The following is a 21,742-nucleotide window of genomic DNA, read 5'->3' as shown; positions in this document are numbered from 1 at the left end:
AATCCCATCCCCAATTATATATAACTAAGACATACACACTGCATGCTGAGGTCTACCTTGAATACTTAGATTTAAACCTATCTTAGACAGGTAGCGCAGCTAGTACACTATAATGCCTTTATTATCTTTAAGCATATTAATGCATTTTTTTTTTCAAAACCAGCAAAATAATTAATAATTTACAATATTGCTTCTGTTTTGTTCTTTTAAATTTCTGATTTAACCCTGCCTCTGACTAAATTGAAATGTATCTTGATTTTGTAATTTGTCCTGGGGAGGGAGAGAAAGTGTCTTCATACTAAAAAATAATGAAAGTGGTAAAATGACTTTGTGTCATTACTCCGGTCCTGTTCAGCCTATAGACATTGGACTTTCAATGCAACTTGGAGTCCTGCCACGTGCAAAAGTTTGCTGACGACACTGCTATGGTGGGCTGCATCAGGAGTGGGCAGGAGGAGGAGTACAGGAAGCTTATCAAAGACTTTGTTAAATGGTGCGACTCAAACCACTTACACCTGAACACCAGCAAAACCAAGGAACTGGTGGTGGATTTTAGGAGGCCCAGGCCCCTCATGGACCCTGTGATCATCGGAGGTGACTGTGCAGAGGGTGCAGACCTATAAACACCTGGGAGTGCAGCTGGATGATAAGTTGGACTGGACTGTCAATACTGATGCTCTGTGTAAGAAAGGACAGAGCTTACTATACTTCCTTAGAAGGCTGGCATCCTTCAACATCTGCAATAAGATGCTGCAGATGTTCTATCAGACGGTTGTGGCGAGTGCCCTCTTCTACCCGGTGGTGTGCTGGGGAGGCACCATAAAGAAGAGGGACGCCTCACGCCTGGATAAACTTGCTAGGAAGGCAGGCTCTATTGTAGGAATAAAGCTGGACAGTTTGACATCCATGGCAGAGCGACGGGCGCTGAGCAGGCTCCTGTCAATCATGGAGAATCCACTGCATCCACTGAACAGGATCATCTCCAGACAGAGGAGCAGCTTCAGCGACAGACTGCTGTCACCATCCTGCTCCACTGACAGACTGAGGAGACCCCACACTATGTGACTCTTCAGTTCCACCCAGGGGGGTAAACGTTAACACTACACAAGATTATAGTCTGTTATACCTTCATTGTTATCACTCTTTAATTTAATATTGTTATTATCAGTATGCTGTTGGTGGAGTAGGTGAATTTCCCCTTGGGATTATCTATCTATCTATCTATCTATCTATCTATCTATCTATCTATCTATCTATCTATCTATCTATCTATCTATCTATCTATCTATCTATCTATCTATCTATCATATAGTGCCTTACATCTATCTATCTATCTATCTATCTATCTATCTATCTATCTATCTATCTATCTATCATATAGTGCCTTACATCTATCTATCTATCTATCTATCTAAAACAATAAAAACTGTTATGAGACCATTTATATGTTACAAAGCAGTGAATGCCATCACAAATCCCTTTATAGTATTGGATTATAGAGCATGATGGTTGAGTATCCATCAGATTTATCTCTCTTTTATGTGTGTTGCTTTGCATCTTGGGAATAATTTAGAAATCTAGCATTATTCAAGCCGAGCAGAAGAATTTATTATAATTAGGACTGTTGATTACATTTTTAAAATTTCTATAGACATCTCTTTTAAAAATTGCATCATAATTGATAATAAAAAGCGTTATTCTCTTTAAACACATTCGTTTGACAGAATGCCATTACTGTCAATTCATAGCTTGTAACAGAATGACGGTTAGTAATTCACTTGGGCCTTTTACAGGCAGCTGCATGCATTCAGTGCACGAGCAACAAGCTGTAGGCCTTCATGTGAGGGAAGTGTTCTTTCTCATCTTGAGTGTTCTTTTTTATTTTTTAACATTCAGAAGCTGTCAGAACACAGTTTGCTATTTCAAAGTGTCTGAATATTCAGGTCAGATCAGTTTTTATCAATAACAGCAAAATGAGCACCCCGATTTTCTCTGCCTCATCTGGCAGTTTATTTTATTTTTTATTTGATTTTACTTGTGAACATTTGCACGCGTTTTCCAGTGTTTGGTTACTCCCCTGTAGTTTATATTAAAATATCCTGCTCAAAATTAAACAAACACTTTTAAAACAGAGTATAGCATTAAGTCAGTGACACTTGTGGGCTATTAATCTGGTCAGTTAAGTAGCAGAGGGGCTTGTTAATCAGTTTCAGCTGCTTAGGTACACTAGAGGGGCAACAATGAGATGACCCCCAAAACAGGAATGAATGGTTTAACAGGTGGAGGCCACTGACATTTTTCCCTCCTCATCTGTTTTGTCACTCGTTTTGCATTAGGCTACGGTCAGTGTCACCACTGGTAGCACAAGGCGATACCTGGACCCTACAGAGCTGTGCACAGGTAGTCCAACTTCTCCAGGATGGCACATCAACACATGTCATTGCCAGAAGGTTTGCTAAATCTCCCAGCACAGTCTCAAGGGTATGGAGGAGATTCCAGGAGACAGGCAGTTACTCTAGGAGCGCTGGACAGGGGTGTAGAAGGTCCTTAATCCATCAGCAGGACTGACCAGTATCTGCTGCTTTGGGCAAGGAGGAACAGGATGAGCACTGCCAGAGCCTACAAAATGACCTCCAGCAGGCCACTGGTGTGAATGTCTCCGACCAAACAATCAGAAACAGACTTCATGAGGGCTTGATGTCCTCTAGTGGGCCCTGTGCTCACTGCCCGGCACTGTGGAGCTCAATTGGCATTTGCCATAGAGTACCAGAACTGGCAGGTCTTGGTGATGGTCTTGGGAGGCATATCCATGGAGGGACACACAGACCTCTACAGGCTAGACAACGGAACCTTGACTGCCATTAGGTATCAGGATTAAATCCTTGGACTTGTCAGACTTTATACTGGTGCAGTGGGTCCTGGGTTCCTCCTGGTGCATGACAATGCCCGGCCTCATGTGACGAGAGTATGCAGGATGAAGGAATTGATACCATTGACTGGCCCCCACGCTCACTCGCCTGACCTCAATCCAATAGAATACCTCTGGGTGTGACGTTATGTTTCAGTCCATCTGACGCTGACAGGTTACACCTCAGACTGTCCAGGTCTAGATCTAGGAGGAGATCCCCCACTACATCATTCGTCATCTCATTAGGAGCATGCCCACCTCCCCGCCTCCCCGAAATTTTTAGGCATGCATACAAGCATGTGGGGGCCATACAAACTACTGAGTACGATTTGGAGTTGCTGTAATGAAATTTTGGCCAGATGGACGAGCCAGCCTTCCGCATCATTTTTTCACTTTGATTTTCGGGGTGTCTTTGAATTCAGTCCTCTGTAGGTTGACCATTTTCATTTCCATCAAACAACGTGGCATCCTGTTGTTCCTAACACCTTATCATATCAGTTCATAGCAGCAGGCATAGCCAGCAGGATTTTTTTCCCATTGAGATCTGATGTGTTTTCAAAGCATTCCTTTAATTTTTTTGAACAGTTTACTTTGCATTGTGCATTGCTGTGTTTGTTTTTCTATCCTGTGTGGTTTGTAAAAACCTTTTTGTTATGGTGCACGTATGAAAACTGTATAAACATTTTGTTTTACATGCTTTCAGAAAGCATTTGATAAGGTGCCACATGAGAGGTTGGGCATCAAGTTAAAAGAAGTGGGAGTTCAGGGTGATGTTTTTAGATGCGTGCAGAATTGGCTCAGACACAGGAAGCAGAGGGTGATGGTGCGAGGAACCGCTTCAGAACTGGCCGATGTTAAGAGTGGTGTCCACAGGGGTCAGTGCTAGGGCTGTTGCTATTTTTAATATATATAAATGATTTAGATAGGAATATAAGTAACAAGCTGGTTAAGTTTGCAGATGATACCAAGATAGGTGGATTAGCAGATAATTTGGAATCCGTTATATCATTACAGAAGGACTTGGATAGCATACAGGCTTGGGCAGATTTGTGGCAGATGAAATTTAATGTCAGTAAATGTAAAGTATTACACAGGAAGGAAGTAAAAATATTAGGTTTGAATACACAATGGGCGGTCGGAAAATCGAGAGTCCACCTTATGAGAAGGATTTAGGAGTCATAGTGGACTCCAAGCTATCAACTTCCCAGCAGTGTTCAGAAGCCATTAAGAAGGCTAACAGAATGTCAGGTTATATAGCGCCTTGATGTGTGGAGTACAAGTCACAGGAGGTTCTGCTCAACCTTTATAACACACTGGTGAGGCCTCATCTTAAGTCCTGTGTGCAGTTTTGGTCTCCAGGCTACAAAAAGGACATAGCAGCACTAGAAAAGGTCCAGAGAAGAGCGACTAGGCTGATTCCAGGTCTACATGGGTTGAATTATGAGGAAAGATTAAAAGAGCTGAGCCTTTACAGTTTAAACAAAAGAAGATTAAGAGGTGACATGATTGAAGTGTTTAAAATTATGAAGGGAATCAGTGCAGTGGATTGAGACTTGTATTTTAAAATGAGTTCATCAAGAACACGGGGACACAGTTGGAAACTTGTTAAGGGTAAATTTCGCACAGACATTAGGAACTTTTTCTTTACACAAAGAACGATAGACACTTGGAATAAGAGACCAAGTAGAGTGGTAGACAGTAAGACGTTAGGGACTTTCAAACCTCGACTTGATGTTTTCTTGGAGGATACAAGTGGATAGGACTGGCGAGCTTTGTTGGGCTGAATGGCCTGTTCTCGTCTAGAGTGTTCTAATGTTCTAATGTTGTTCTAATTTACCTTCATTAAGAAGGAGATGGAAGGCCGGCACGGTGGCGTTTGCATGTTCTCCCCGTGTCTGCGTGGGTTTCCTCCGGGTGCTCCGGTTTCCTCCCACAGTCCAAAGACATGCAGGTGAGGTGCATTGATGGTCCTAAATTGTCCCTAGTGTGTGCTTGGTGTGTGTGTGCACCCTGCTGTGGGCTGGCGCCCTGCCTCGGGTTTGTTTCTTGCCTTGCGCCCTGTGCTGGCTGGGATTGACTCCAGCAGACCCCTGTTACCCTGTAGTTAGGATATAGCGGGTTGGATACTGGATGGATGGCTGTTTAGATGGAGGAAGCAGGCACTAGTGAAGAAATGTTAAAACTAAAAGTTAAATGTTGAATATGTAAATTTTGCGAGAATTAAATCCGAAAAAGTTGAGTCACCATCAAATAGTTTAAATTCGTCTTCAGTTTTAACTCACTAAGACAGTTAATTAATTAAGGAAAGAAGGAAGGAAGTGTTTTGTATCGAGAATCATACTAACAGTTGTGATGGGCTCTCCATGTCTGCCAGTGGATACCAGTTTGCTTCACACATCTGTGCTACAGTCTAATACAAAATATCCATTAAGTCCTAATAGTGAAAATAAAAACTTGCACTTCCTGCTCCCAGTCATAATAAGCAACCTTATCTGTTATTGTAAATTAAAGGAAGCTAAGAGTACTTTTCTGAAATATATTTCTCTCACTGACAGAGTACAGCTGTTTAACAAATGTATTTTCCGTTCAACAAAGTCTATGAGGAAAATTGGTCTATACGGACATCCTGGAATTATTTCACAGAGGTCATGTATACAATTTCAACAAACCTTTTCCACCCAGGCAGTAAATAAAGTGCACAGTTGTCATCTCCTGTGTTGACTGCTGATTTTACAGAAGAAGTCAAATTTTCCTACTCTGGGTAATAAGTGATGTGTAAAAAGTTGTAATTTTATTTTGATGATACATTTTAGCTACAGATATTATAAAGCATGACAGTTTTATGCCCCATAATAGATATACTGCCTCCACACATCTGCATGTTGTAATGTTCATTGCAGACAGAGTGACCTGATGGTAGTAGAGAGCCAGAGCACCTTTTGGAATATAAAGTGTGGACCTTCAGCCCCTGTACACAGACAGACAGGCACCAGAACTAGATGTCCAAAAATCACACATGTTTAATAACCTTTTCTTCTTTACAGCACCACACAATGCATAAAACAGCCAAAATACTCAGACCCTTCTTTATTTCTCTCTCTCGTCTTCTCCTTCTGCTGCCCTCACTCCTCCACACGCAAGCTCCGTCCTCTTCCACCCGACTCCGGCTCCGTGAATGGAGTGAGGCGGCCCCTTTTATGATGCACCCGGATGTGCTCCGTGATTACCTTCTTGCGGCACTTCCTGGTGTGGCGGAAGTGCTGCCTGGGCACCCGGAAGCACCCTGGGTGTGTCTGCTTCCTGTTCCAGTCCATGGCTCCGGAACTATCCAGGCGCCCCCTGGCAGTGGCCATGGACCTCAACAGGGTAGAGCTTCTAAGCTCCGATCCTGTGGCCTCCATGCAAACCAGGGTGGCTGCCCTCTCGTGGTCCATCCAGGTGTCCCGGCTGGGCAGGATCCCTAGCCGTTTGCTACAAAGGACATGGTTAGTTCATAAAAGTCAAGTGTGTGCAGTTCTGCTACTTATAGTGCTTGCTGCATAATCTAAGAGTATAGCAAGTGCAAAACTATGAAGAACGACACAAAAAATGAAACATTCTGTTCAGCTCGACATTTATTAATGTTACTTTCATTCATTTTCAGTTCTCTTTGTGAATAAGTTCTTTCTAAAATTTACATGAAATGTACTTCTGTCCACACCCTTATAAAGAAAGTATTTTAAAGGAGCAGCTGCAATTAAGTTTGTAGTACTTGATCTTGTATCATATCAAAGACTGTTGTCATGTGTCTTTATGCCTGATGATCTGTGAGTTTCCTGGCTTTTGTATTGTGGCTCATCTCGTTTCTGTCCCTCTTGAAAAGTAGACCAGTAAACCACACAAGATATGGATGATGGGATCATAACAGGTGTCACACACGTGCGAGTAGGAGGCAGCTAAAGGGCCTTAGTAACTTTACTGAAACATCTGACCAGGGGGCGGCGGAGTGCGCTGACTGTCTTTCTCAGTTCCCTACAGACCTTTCCCGGGAAATCCTGCAAGGTTCCGGCGCCTCAGAAGACGTCACTTCCGGCCGCCCCTTTGCTGACGCCACCTCTGAAGCCGGCCCCTTTGCTGACATCGCTTCCAAAGCCGGCCCCTTTGCTGACGTCTCCTCCGAAACCTGCCCCTTTGCTGACGTCACTTCCGGTTCCGGCCATTTTGATGACATCAGTTCCTCTCCAGGCCTTTAAAGCCTCCATCTTGGGCTACTATAGGCAGTTCTAGTTTGGACTCTGTGAAATGCACTTGAGATTTATGATACAACAAACCCTTTTGCAGCTGGGAAAAACAATATATGGGTGGCTGCCCCCAACCTTTATGATGTCTTTGGCGTATTATTATTACACAGGGCATTATTCAAGTTAAACATAACCTGACATTCATGCCACATAGTGCCACTGTATATATAGAAGAGTTTTAGATGATTGGCAGTTCTGCAGATATGAACGAGCACAAAAAACTCGTATCACGGATTTTACTTTTCAACTAAATTTCAATTAGCTTTCATCTAGTAATTTGTGCTTTTCACTTACTAATTTTAACATGGATGAATACAAACCAGCTCTCACTAATCGTGAGGAATTGTACTCCACACCATGGGCTTTGTTACGGTTTCCATATTACTTTGTATTTGTGTGTGTCTTTTCCACTAACTGTACCTGGCAGTATGGTCCTGTTACAGTAAGGCTCAGTCACAGGTAAGAATCTCGATCAGTTGGGCATTTAAAGTTTAAAGTTGGGCATTTTATAGGAGATTCATTCTGCCATCTGTGTAACAGAGTGCTTCCTGTCTTCATTATACTTTCTCTTAATTTCCACTAGTGTCGTTAAGGGGAGTTGTCAGTACTTCATTTAAAAGGTGACATCTGAATTAATTTAGTCAGTATCTTTGACAATTGTAAATGCTTGTATTAAGGTCCTAATAAATGTGTTCTGCTCAACACTGAAGTGGTTTGGTTTCATAGGCTTGTCTACTTAAAAACGATGTTTCATAGTCCACAGATGCACTAGTTGGCTATTTTCTGAACAGGCAGTTTTAAACCTCAATCTTTTTTTTTTGTAACAAAGTGACTGAAACTGGATATACTGTAATCATTCATATGTTTTCTCAGCAGAACATTGCAAAGTTTGAGTGTAAAGTCCATCGATCGCCTGTATACAGTATACTTGTTTTTTCTGCTCCAGAGAGGCTCATTCACAAAACATTATGTGGGACAGCAATTTGAATTTTTTTTTCTATGCACATCTCACTTGTCCTACAAACACTAAGCTCACAATTTAATTTAGCATTTGACCCTTGTGAAAGAACTTCCCTAATGCATCTAAAACGGTGCAGTGTCCTGTATGCAAGATTGCACTTACATGCTAAATTAAATCAACGAATTCTTATTAATTGCATCCAGAATTTCACTGACGTGCTTATGAATTAACAATGGTGGCACTCAATAGCTGACCCTCGCACTGCTGTATCTTGTGTGAACTCAATTCAAGCCGTCAGAAACTACTGAAGTCTCAGAATGTTTCAGGGGTTATGACTTTCACATGTATTTATCACTGCATAAATATTGTTGCCTGCCTACAAAGGATTTTAATATAAAATGTATCATTTGTAAAAGCATTAATAGCTATAATTATTGTATTATTATTACAATAATTATTAGACTGTTATCTATCCATGTGTGATAAAGGTGCTATATTGCGCCTGACCCGGCACAGACTGACCCAGAGGCACGTGTAAAATCCAAACAGACTTTATTTGTCTTCAGCTGGAGGGCACGTCTTCCCCGTAATCCCTCCAGCCACAACACAGTCCCAAAAGCATTTACTTTGGACAACACACAACTTCTAGACCTTGGCACCACCACTCCTCGCAGGCAACCTCGTCCTCTTCCTCCCGATTCTGGCTTCTGAGTGGTGGGTGGTGGTCCTTTTAATAACCCACCCAGAAGTGCTCCAGGTTCTTGATCACCTGTTGTACTTCTGGGTGGGGCTGTAGAGGTATCCATGCGGGCTCCGGGATCCATGCAGCACCCCCTGGCGTCCACCCCAGATCCCCACACGGTTGGGTAGAACTCCATCTCCCATGGAACCCTGCGGGAAACTGAGGCACCATCGTCAACCAGGGAGGCTGCCACCAAGCGTCCTGGGGGAGGTACTGAGGAGCCCATGGCTGCTCCCCCGGAACATAAGTTGAAGGGGTGGGCATGGGACCCGGCCACCCACCACACCATGCTTATTCTGAATCTTCTTTAAGAAAGTGGAGTGTATCTGGGGCACAACGCATGAGATAGAAACCACATATTCAATTGAGGCCAGCTATTAAAAAGGCCTGCTAGTCAGGGCTGGATTAAGACGAAATTGGACCTGATGCTGCAGCACAAAACAGGCCTATTTTTTCTCGGCATTGGTGCCTCTGCATTCGACACTCACCATACATGCGCACTCAGACCGACCAAGGAGCCTTAATTGCTTGCGACACAACCAGCCAGCCTTCATTGAACAGGAATAATAATAACGACGTAGTATCGTAAGAACTCGAGATTAACATCAAACTATGTAACATCAACATTCAATAGCAATTGTCTGAAAAGTGCACTTAATGCAGAAAACCTAACAATGAAATACACAAAATTTCACAATTCTCTTACGAATTTGTAGAGACGTTGGGTCAAAGTGACTCAATCCAGGCTGTTGAGGGTAAAAATTTGTCTACGATTTAAATTTCATAATAGACCAGAATCCTGTCGAGGATTTAAAGAAATTCTAAACATCCATGTTGGGTCCGCGGGCCAGCTTTTAGTTTTACCTTTACAGATAACCATTTAAATAGCCATCGATTTTTACTGTACAACTAACTTTCAAGGTGAAAAATTTACTACGTGGTACTTACCGATCAACAATAAAGTGGCAAGAATCCACAAGATATTGCAAAAAACGCAGCTAAATTACTAAGTAAACTGTTTAACGTAAAATTGATAGCATTAACTTGAAATCTTTGGTTAACAATAAACACAGTGATGTTATAGTAACGTCACAGCGCAAAGAACAATAGGAACTGTATAATAAGTAACGCAGTGTCTAGGTGTCCGAAAGTCGGACTCCAAATTTCATTCTAAGAATTATTTTGAGGTTAATATAGCAAAGGAAAACTGTTCAGCTTCCGGAAAATTCTCGTCTGTTTTCATCTGGGCCTGTTTCAGGAATGGGCCTAATGCTGCCGCATCAATAGCACCCACCTTAATCCGGCCCTGCCACTAGTACATGCCCACCGAAAACGCATCAAGTTAGAGTTTGACGCAGGAGTAAACCATAAATCCTGGTAAAACCCACGTAAACGTCTATTGAACTATGGGGAATTAAACCCAGATAGCTACTTACATTATTAATTAATACAAGTTTTTCAAATAGTTAAAATAATTTGATTTTATTGTTAACTGAATGTTGCCTTAATCAGATTTTAGCTGTTAAGGAATTTATCAGTACAATAAATATAAAGTACTTGGACTTTAAAAATGAACTGTTCTGACAGGGATGTCTTCTTGTGTCTTTTATTCTGTTATGCAGAGTTCTCTCCATACTGTAGTGTCCCCTGTTTACAGCCGTCAAGAGAGATAGGCAGCCAGAGCCTCGGTGTGATACATTGGACATCATTTCATGTCATAGGAATGCACGGACGCCTGTGGAACTTGTCGTTATTGTTAGCTGCAAAATGACTTCATAATTGACAAAAACCTCTTGTCTATTCATGTACAAGGAAATGCCTCTGGCCTCTCATTATGCAGCAAGACAAAGATCCAAAGCTTAGTACCAGCAGAAACAGGGCGTTCATTAGAGCACGAAGTGGAAAGTCTTGTGCAGCCCAACTAATTCTCCTGTAAATTCAAATTCATGTGCTGTTGTTGTGAGTTCAATTTCTAGACTGCTTTCACTACTAACAAATTTATTTTTGTAGGAATCCTTAAGAGTTAAAGTTATGCCAAGGTGGAGAAGCCAGAAGGGTGTTATCTTTAAAAAGGCCCAGAAAATTAAGATGATTTCTAAAGGGATAGCCAAAGTAGGACTGTCTAAAGCAGGGGTGTCCAACTCCAGTCCTGGTGGGCCGCAGAGGTTGCAGGTTTTCATTCTAACCCTTTTCCTAATCAGTGATCAGTTTTTGCTGCTAATGAACTCCTTTTCCCTTCATTTTAATGGCCCTATTTTAGGATTAAATCCACTGAATTGATTTGCTTCTTCATTAAATGGCAGCTAAACAGAAATGAAATGTGAAACAAGCCAACAGATGACCAGCTAAATTGGAACGTCAAACTCCAGCCAATTTCACTCCAACCAATTTCTTAATAAGAAGCCAATTCTAGCTGTTAATTAAAGCCGTTATTGAATATCAGGACTTGTTGTTGCTCTCATTCTGCCACAGCAGACTGTTCAAGATGTTTTGGTGACCTGAGCAGACCAACATGACCGAGACCTTCACCTTTCTTTATTTTCATGTTTTGTGTCTCATTAGTGTTTGGCTGCTCATTAAGGAAAAAGAAAAAACTAAGGGGTCTGAGTTATGTCAATTAAAACTAAGGCAAAACAAGTTAATCAGCAGCAAAAACAGCTCACTAATTTAGAAGATGGTTAGAATGAAAACCTGCATGTACTGTGGCCCACCAGGACCAGAATGGGACACCCTTGGTCTAAAGAGAGGCAAAGGTGTCTGACTCTGAAATAATTGGCCTGTCTAGAACATCAATCAGAAAAGAAATTCCTAACAGTGATCTGTTTCCCTTTTTTAAAAATTTCACAAGCAAAAATCTGAGCTTATCTCAGTCTTAACTCTTTTAGGGCGGATGTCGACTTTTGTCGACAGGAGGGGTTGAGGGCGACAATCGGCTGTTAATGGCGACAAAACTCACTGTCACGTCACAGGCATTCCCTCTTTGCTTGGAGGAATGTTAGATTCATTGACTCGGCAACTAATCCTTGCATGTGCCTGAGTTGCGAAATGTAAACAAATGTAAACAAAGGCAAGATGGCATCGACATCTCACAAGGGAGCGAACGAGTGCAGAAAAGAAAATACTCGGCAGACGATGTTTTGTGCATTATTGCTGAGTCAGATCTGATTTTTCAGAATCAGATTTTATTGACAGTGATCAGGAGATCGAGCAAGACAGTGAGAAGCCGGCATCAGCTGATTGGACACCAGCCGATGCCGCCCTTGCTGATTGGCTGCCAGCTGAGCGCATTCACACAGCCGGTGCACCAACGGCAAGGTTCGCATGGGTGGAATACCCAGACATTAATCCTTGGGAGCCGAACTGGCTACCGGACTTCACAAGACGGCATGGCTTGCTGTTGGACACGACCGATTACCAGCCGCTGGACTACTTGAGGCTGCTCTCTCCTGATGCCGCTTTTCAGATACTGTCAGATGAGACAAACAGGGGTATGCAGAGGCATTTTTTGAATCGCGGGCTGCGCTTGCATCACATTCTCGTTTTTCAAAGTGGAAACCCACAACAAAAGACAAGATGAAGGTTCGCTTCCCGGGTCCTCCCTGCGTGGAGTTTGCATGTTCTCCCCGTGTCTGCGTGGGTTTCCTCCGGGCGCTCCGGTTTCCTCCCACAATCCAAAGACATGCAGGTTAGGTGGATTGGCGATTCTAAACTGGCCCTAGTGTGTGCTTGGTGTGTGGGTGTGTTAGTGTGTGTCCTGCGGTGGGTTGGCACCCTGCCCGGGATTGGTTCCTGCCTTGTGCCCTGTGTTGGCTGGGATTGGCTCCAGCAGACCCCCGTGTCCCTGTATTTGGATTCAGCGGGTTAGGAAATGGATGGATGGATGGAAATCCCAAGGGGTGAGCCAGGCTGTAACCCCATGTATAAAGTTCAGCCCCTGCTTGACATTGTGGAACCAACATATAAACAATTTTATCAGCCTGGCCGTGATTTGTCTGTGCATGAATCTATGATAAAATAAAAGGGATGCCTTTTTTTTCTGCCAATATATGCCAGACAAGCCCACAAAGTATGGCATAAAGGATTTTGTACTGACAGAAGCAAACACTGATTTCTGCCTCAAAGTAATTACATATACAGGAAAGTATTTCTTTCAAAGAGAGAACTGTCCCTTGACAAGTCAGGTTGTGCTGGAGCTGCTTCAGGGCTATGAATATTTGGGTCATGTTGTGTACATTTGGACAATTTTTATACATGCCCAGAATTGTTCATGGACCTACAGAGCAGGGGAATTGGAGCTTGTGGTACAGTGAGGGTGAACAGGAGACACAGGCCTTCACAGGCTGTAGAGGAAAAGAGGTGACAATACGGTTTTCATGCGGGCAGAAAACTTGGAGTCTGTGGCATGGCACGATGTCATACGGGTGACTTGCCTCTCTACAGTATGTCAGAGGGGGGACACTGAGTCATTCCATTTCTCTCTTAGGAAAGGAAACATGCAAATATTACATTTAAAGCCCAGCAGATGAACAGGCAATAGGCACCCATTGTTGGCAGTGGGAGTGAGAAGTTAAAAGGCTGTCTGCAGACTGTAGGTATTTGCTGGATTGCAAAAGAGTCACCGCTTTGAAATTTTTGGCTGGTTCAGATTACAAACAATACCAAATTGTGATAACAGAACTGCTCCTTCCTTGGAGGATTTACCTGACTTGGCAATTAACATGTTTGACAATATTGGTTTCTAAACAGCAGGTGGTGACAATACATTTTGTTAACTTGTGTTTGCCATTATTTGTTAAACCCAGGAAATTTCGATGTGCCATTGTTTAATCTAATTGTCCAGAACTGATAATTGCAGGGACTGAAGGAGATTTAATCCCTGGCCAGGAGAAGGCAAAGGGAGAGGGACAGTCCACTGAGAACGCTGCCAAGACTCGCAGAGAGAGCACAGAGGCTCACTGGCAGACTGGGGTACCTGGCTGGCACGACGGGAGGCACAAGGACAGCAAGACTTACTTCCAGGGAGGAAGAGACAGCTCCACAAGGAGACGCCAGTTGTGAGTCCAGCGAGAGAGGGAAGCCGCATGAAAGGACCGAGCAAAGCTGGCAGACGAGAAATGAGGCGTACCGAGGTCACAGCAACACAAGGAGCCCAGAGTGGAAAAAAATGAACAACGAAGACACGCTGACAGGGATTCCACGATTTTGACAAAACGTCTGTTGTGAAATGAGTGTCCGGTGAACAGAGTGCATCCATTGACAGTTGAATGATTAAGTGTTGGGGTAACACTGAGAACAAACTGGACTCTGCACCACTAAAGGTTGTATCCTCCAATTCTGTTTTTGACGGACGTTTAGAGTGTGGACTGTGTGTTTTCCTTTTAGAAAAAGGAAATTCATTCTTGATATTGTTAGATTTTGTTTATGTTCATTTATCTTTTTCATGTACTTATTATTGTCTAGTGTAATATAAGTTACTGTTGCTTTTCCTGATATTACATTGTGTGTTTACTCACCGCCCAATTTAAAGAACACTGTGTGCTATTATTGGTAAATTTCAGGAGTTCCCAGTCTCTTAATAAACTGGGTGGCGTAGTCGGATATTTAAATGGTCTCTAAGTTAGATTACCTGTAAGTGTGACCAGACACCTGTCACAAGTACACACTAACAATATATGTGAGAAAGTGCAGCAGCGGACAATTGAAAAGGAGCCACCAAAGCATCACATATTGTAAGCAGTGCAATGTGGCAATGCATGCAATTGGCGGCTTTGAGCGAGATCAGACTTTGCAGGACTTTGCTGTGTAACATGTATGTGATACGTATGTGTAATCATAGTATGTAATCACAGCATACAACATGCTAGGCAGTAACATTTGTCAAAAGTAAATATTTTTTGTTGATTTGATATGTTAAACAACTGCTTTGTGTTCTTTTTTTTTTAAAAAAATGTTAGTTTTTGGAAAAATATTCAGCCCTGGGAGAAAAGAAACAAAAAAAAAAATTAGCCGTAAAAGAGAACATTAGTGTTATAACATCACACACATCATTACTAGTAAAACAAATGTTCAGCAACTGGCACCATCACTGTAAGCAACATGGCCACAGCCATGAAAATCAACCCTAAAATTGGCAATGCCCCAGTTAAACTAAATGGTACCACAATAACAGAACTGAACAAAATTTAAGTAACAAAAAGAAAATATAATTTTAATAATAAAAGTGCTGTACCAAAACAGCTCAAACAGAGCTCACATGTATTCATAATAGCGGAAAGTGAATGATCTGCTTTACAACTGCATGATTTGTTTACTTATTGAAATTATCTATCGTACTTCCTTCATGTCATCTGAATACAAAACAGATCCATTCACCAGCAATACAAAGAACATACGACTTAAACTGATTTACATTTTCATGATTTTTTAATAAAGGCAAAGTATAAGTCATCTTAAACAAATGATGAGTGTGTCAAAGTCATTTTACACCTAATGCCTAATTTGCACAGGCAAAATGACAATATAGCTCTCTATCAGAAACAATTGAGCATAGCAAACCATCCAACCATCCATTCTTTATCCACCCTTCTATATCCCAACTACAGGGTCACAGGGGTCTGCTGGAGCCAACCCCAGCCAACACAGGGCGCAAAGCAGGAAACAAACCCCGGGCAGGGTGCCAGCCCACCGCAGGGCACACACCCACACCCACACACCAAGCACATACTAGGGACAATTTAGGATTGTCAATGCACCTAACCTGCATGTCTTTGGACTGTGGGAGCACAGCAAACCATGTAACCAAAAATTGGGATTAATAAAGTATCTATCTATCTATCTTATTTGAAAAATATCTCAACACACGGTTTAACTGTAATTTTTTTCAGGCACTTTTTGAAAAGTGACCATCTCTTATTAATATTGTGGCGCATTCCTGGGAAGCAGCAAATCAGTAATGAAGTCCAGTTTTAAATATTCCTAGGGACAACTAGGAGAAAGAATGGAGGCTGCAGTAAGCCTGCAAGGAGACCATGTGAAGATCTACACCAAATCTCACAGGCATTTATAAAATCTCTGAAGTCTTTATCACTTTTCCACCAAAAATGAGGTTTGAAGAATTCCCGGATGACTGAAAAGAGCCCAATTCATAATGCCTTCTAGAACCTGATAAGTGACAAACAATTTCCCATTTTGGCCTACCTTCTGGACATGCTGCTGAAGAATTTTAGATAACAGATACTTGGATTCTTCTGTGATTATTGAAGCTAAACATTTCTCAAAAGGAATAACATTTTCAGGGTTAGGTTTATATTCATCTGGTTCAAAAAGTGTTTCCAAATCAATTTGAAGTAAAGTGAATCTGCTAAAAAAACAAAACAACCGATAATCTGTCTTGTCTAGAGTTCAGTCATTTTGCACAAATAAATACAATTTTTACGATCTGTAAAAATGATTTTTGGGTGGTCTCTCCCCTTCCCCCCCCCCAACCAGTGTCATAATCCTTCTAAGGCTGTTTTGATTGTCAAAGGTTCATGTTACCTACATCATAATTTTGTTCAGTAGACGGTAGCTAGAAGAATTAGTACCTGTGTCCCGTAAATTATTGAAGCAGAATTACAACTCCCATACAGGAGGCTTTACTTCTGCATCAGATTTCAATGAAGTGTCAATAAGATTGCGGTTGAGGTGAACTGTGCCCTTAAAGTCTCAAATGAATGTTGTGCTTCAGGAGAATAACAAATTTTACCAGTACCTTTATTGTCAAGGAGGTAATAAGGCCTATAATGGAACAACATTTCTTTAATAAAATGATGATAGTAGTTGATGAATCCTACAAGTCAATGACCTTGGTTTAACATTTTCATATTACTTTGATCTATACAAAACCAAAATGATGAATTTCATACCTGTTATGATCAGCTGTTCTCTGCAACTTTTAAGTTTACCTTTGACTTTAAATAAAGTGTTATTTCAACTAGAGGTTTGAAATCTAAGGAATTTATATTTAACATTTAGATTTCTTTTTAACAGTATTAAAAATGAATCGCTTTCTCCCACAATGCCATTTTATTTGTTGAAGGACGCTGCCATTTTATGAACATTTCTTTCTTTTTACTTTGCCGTTTCTAGGTAGGGTCAATAGATAGTATGCAGCGTGTGACACCAGTGTGTAAACAGTATAAAAATTCAACGACTTCCTAGTTGTTTAAGATAATGAATACCCAAAACGTTTCTTTCCTACTTTTTTTGTTGTTTGATGTCCTGGTTTTAGACTTTATTTAGTATCTTCTTGGCTATGAGTTAAGATTTTGTTTTTGGCTTTGACACTTTGATTGTTAGATGTTCTGGTTTTGCCTGTTTTTCACTTTGTTTCATCATCTGTTCCTGTACTTTTAAATCACTACCACTTCTTCTGTTGTAGGAAGAACAATACCCAAGTAACAGTGCTGAAGGTTTATAGAACTCACGTTTCTCTAACTTTACAAAAAGATTGTTCCTTTGTAAATGTGCTAAAACGCCTTTCATCTGAGACACATATTTTGAAAATGTAGGGAGAATATCAAAATGATGTTAAATACCACTAGTAAATAAATTCCCCAAAATTACCCCTGAGAATTTTATTAACAAAAGATTGAAACGCTGCTGGTACATTAGCTAAACCATGAGGCATAATCATGTATCAATAGTTACAAGTGGACGTATTAAATGCTGTTTTCTAGCATCCCCTTTTTTAAAAGTGAGTCAAACTATGTGCCATCTGACGATCAAGTTTGGTAAAAACGGTTGTATGTACCAGAGAGGAAGGACAGGCCTCCTGGGCAGAAGAGAGGTAATAATGGAAGGAGTATGTGAAGGTGCAGACACTCAGCCCTGTCAGGATCTTTGGGCACCACCAGAAGGCACTGCTGGGGGAGGACTGCCCTGGTTTGTGTACGACCTGGAAGTGCTTCAGAGGCCTTGGACAGGAAACCAGAAGCAGGCCCTGGGTCAGCGTTGAAAAAGAACTCACTGCCTCACTTAGATTAAGTTTGAGTAGGAAGGCAGTGAGCAACATTTTTTTGGAGGAAGAAGAATTGTGAATGGTGTATTTCTGTGGGTGTTACTGGAAAGAAGATGATTTGTCAAATAAAATCAGCGACCACGACTTGTTTTAAGGGTACGTTTGAGACACATAGGGTGGTCAGTAGACATGAACTGATAAAATACCCAGAGTCAAATAATGTGGAGCAGTGAACATATGCAGTTGGTACAGGAAAACGGAGACAAATATTTGAATGGCTTTGACTAAAACCACCCACCTTTATTAATATTGTGGGACAACTCCAACCAAAAGGCTCCAAAAAACACAATAGAAACATAAACCTTCTAACTTTAACTTATTTTATCTTTTGCATAAGCCAGCATTTCTCAACCTTTAAGTATTTGCGACCCGTGTTTTCATCCATCCATCCATTTTCTAACCCACTGAATCCGAATACAGGGTCACGGGGGTCTGCTGGAGCCAAATTCCAGTCAACACAGGGCACAAGGCAGGAACCAATCCTGGGCAGGGTGCCAACCCACCGCAGCCCGAGTTTTCATAACAGTTTTAATCGTACCCCACTAACGTTTTTTTGAAAGGATACCACTAATACCAATTTGTTCTTTTTTTAATTAATGATGTATCATAGATGCATATTTTATTATACCTACTTAACTTTTATCGACATTTATCTAACTCTATATTTATTTTTCTAGTATCAGAATGTAGTTTAAGTTAATTTGTTTTGGTTTCAATAGATGTATTTTTCATATTTTCGATCTTGTTTTCTTTTTTTCACATCTTCGCAACCCCCTTTTTGTTACTTCGTGCCCCCCTAGGGGGGTCCGCCCCACAGTTTGAGAACCACTGGCATAAGCTTTGATACGTGATAGCATTTATATGTGTTATACTACATGTTTCTTTATGTCACTATATCTGGACAATACTGTTATGAGTTTTATTCACATGTGCATGTTAACTGTGGCACACAGGGGCTCAGCAGTTAGAATTGCTAGCCAAGCATTGGATTAGATAGCCAAAGACAACTGGAGGCTTGTATGGTCAGCTTAAACACAGGTTAGGGTATTTCTGTCCTCTATCAGCACAAATCTTCTTTCCTTACTGGGAGAATGAGAATCGGCATGTAAGCACTATGATATTTCTGTATTTTGTGGGGGAGGAATTCAGCCCTTGTTTGGAGACAGAAAGGACCAGCAAGTTGAAGAAGAACCGTATAAAAGGTCTGGACAGTAGCCAGACCCTTCGAGGCTGTGTCGACAAAGAGTTGTTGAAAAACCTCCCAGCGTGGGAATGGAGAAAATGGCTGACTGTGTTGATCCAGATTTCCCACCTGGATAAAGTCTGTCCATATGCCTCCCCGTCTGTAACCGCGTTAACCGTCAGTAAATGTAAGCTAAAAGATATTTTGTCTCATGTGATTCTTGTACCGCCGTAATCACTATGGGAGGGATATCGCCTTTTCTGGTATATTATGATATTGTTTAATTATTTAATATGCCACAATTTTAAAAGAACACATTTCCAAGAGAGCTAATGCCTCTGCAGGAAACAATATGTTTTTTTTTAATTCTTTATTTCTAACATTTGTTAAATCTTGTCATACAGTGCATCCAGAAAGTATTCACAGCGCATCACTTTTTCCACATTTTGTTATGTTACAGCCTTATTCCAAAACGGATTCAATTCATTTTGTTCCTCAGAATTCTACACACAACACCCCATAATGACAACATGAAAAAAGTTTACTTGAGGTTTTTGAAAATTTATTAAAAATAAAAAAATCTCTACAATATATAAAATCCTTTTACAATCCCTTCCTTTCAAAGATCCAAGAGGACACTGGGAAAAAGATCTCTCAATTCATATATCAGAAAAGGAGTGGAAAGTAGCAATGCAGAGAATTCACTCGAGCTCCATATGTGCAAAGCATACAATTATACCACTCAAAATTATATATCGAGCACATTTGTCTCGACTAAAACTCTCCAAAATGTATCCAGGGCATGATCCAACCTGCGAACGTTGCAACCAAGCCCCAGCCTCACTGGGTCACATGTTCTGGGCCTGCTCCAAATTAACATTATTCTGGACAAAAATTTTAATTACCTCTCAGACAGTCTTGGACTCACAATCCCTCCTAACCCATTAACAGCTGTGTTTGGGGTTCTTCCAGAGGGTCTTAAAGTGGAGAAAGACAAACAAATTGTGATTGCATTCACTACACTGTTGGCACGCAGACTTATTCTGATAAACTGGAAGAACCCAAACTCTCCTCTTTTAAGTCAGTGGGAAACTGATGTGTTATATTATTTAAAATTGGAAAAAATCAAATACTCAGTTAGAGGATCTGTACAGACTTTTTTCAAAACATGGCAGGATCTAATCAGTAATATTTTGAAATGAGTTTATAAAGCACAGAGAATTTGTTGATTTAGGTATTTTTACAAGCCTTAAATTTTACACCGTTTGGCTTGCTCTCTCTCTCAAGGGTGGGGATCGATCTGTTCTTAGCATAATTCTTTTTTTGTAAAATCTTGATTGCTATGTATTGATTGTAATAAAATTAATAAATAAAAAAAAAAATAAATAAATAAATAAAAAATACAGTTGAGTTAATCTGTTTACTAAATTTCTCGTAGTAGGCCTACGTTATCTCAGTCTTTATAATCAACCTTTTTATCTCAGGGTCCTTAATAACTAGTCCAAGATTATATTGTGCCAGAAAAGAATAAGTACATACTGTAAATTTGGTAAAAAGAACAGGATATGGAAGGCAAAAACATTTGTCTAAAAACACACAGAAGGCCCATAGACCACAATGTTATCTAATCTCTGTTTGCTGCTTTTATCCCATATAGTGGTGTAGTAGTCAAAAAGACAGAAAGATATCATAGCAGACATTAGAACTACTCAAACACGTGGGGCCAAGTAGCCGCAGTGGTTTGTGTGTCTGTCTGTCTCTTCTGCGGCCACACTTTTTACAATGTACAAATTAAATATTAAGCTTCAGTTACCTGTGTCACTAAGTTCCTGAATAGATAATTGCAATTTTAGTTTTTTTTTATTTTATCTCGGCATCGAGCCTATTATTCGGTTTCTTTGACTCTCCTCCTGAAATCCCAGTGGAAGGAATTGGGTGCAGGTTTTTAGGGAGATGTCTTGTAGGCCTTTTCAGTGGTGGATTTCGCTATAAACTTTTACACCCAGACAAGTATTCTCGGAAAGCCACTGTCCTGCAAAGACGAGTGTGCATGTAAAAAAGAATTGAAAATCTCATACTGACTTTTAAGTATTTTGACACTCTTGATATCCTTCTGCTGTGAAACATTCTGACCTGTCATTGTTTACACACGTCTTAAAGAACTAATATCATACACTGATAATTTCTGTATTTCTATATCATTTATTTATTATATTATATTACATATCTATTGACTATATTTATGTATCTAGATTGCAAATACCATACATTGCATCAATGTTCATATTGCTTACTACACGTCAATATTGCTGCTACTTCTTTGTCTTGTCTTTGCACAATGTCTTGTTTGTGTTTTCATTTTTAAATTTGAATTTTAATTCTATTTTTAATTTATTATTTGCACTTCATGTAGTTACACTGTGGACCCTGAGCGTCGTAATTTCTTCGTAATCTATATACTTCTATATGGTTGAGATGACAATAAAGTTCGCTTTGACTTTGATGTCTGGCCTCACAAGACTAGTACTGGACAGAATAATAATGAATATACGGTATCGTCCCTTATTCGTTCAATTAGCCTTTGTTAAAAAAACAAATTGAAGAAATCAA

At 40.6% G+C, this 21,742-nt stretch overlaps 1 protein-coding gene across 3 annotated transcripts in view; it reads left to right on the top strand.

Moving 5' to 3' along the window:
* The window catches only part of LOC120516790 (acylphosphatase-2-like), a 116,669-nt gene that overhangs the window by 73,830 nt on the left and 21,097 nt on the right, over nucleotides 1-21,742 (top strand). Inside the window, exon 4 of one of the 3 annotated variants that reach the window (XM_039738732.1) lies at nucleotides 15,776-16,062. The exons of the other annotated variants lie outside the window; for them this stretch is intronic. Coding sequence (XP_039594666.1) covers nucleotides 15,776-15,860 — 85 coding nt within the window. The 3' untranslated portion in view covers nucleotides 15,861-16,062. Of the gene's footprint in view, nucleotides 1-15,775; nucleotides 16,063-21,742 lie in introns of those variants that run through there. 3 annotated transcript variants of the gene reach the window in all.

This window comes from Polypterus senegalus, chromosome 16 (genome assembly GCF_016835505.1).
Source record: "Polypterus senegalus isolate Bchr_013 chromosome 16, ASM1683550v1, whole genome shotgun sequence".
NCBI classification, from domain to species: Eukaryota; Metazoa; Chordata; class Cladistia; order Polypteriformes; family Polypteridae; genus Polypterus; species Polypterus senegalus.
Note: the sequence above shows the minus strand (reverse complement) of the source record. Positions and strands in the feature narration are given on the sequence as shown.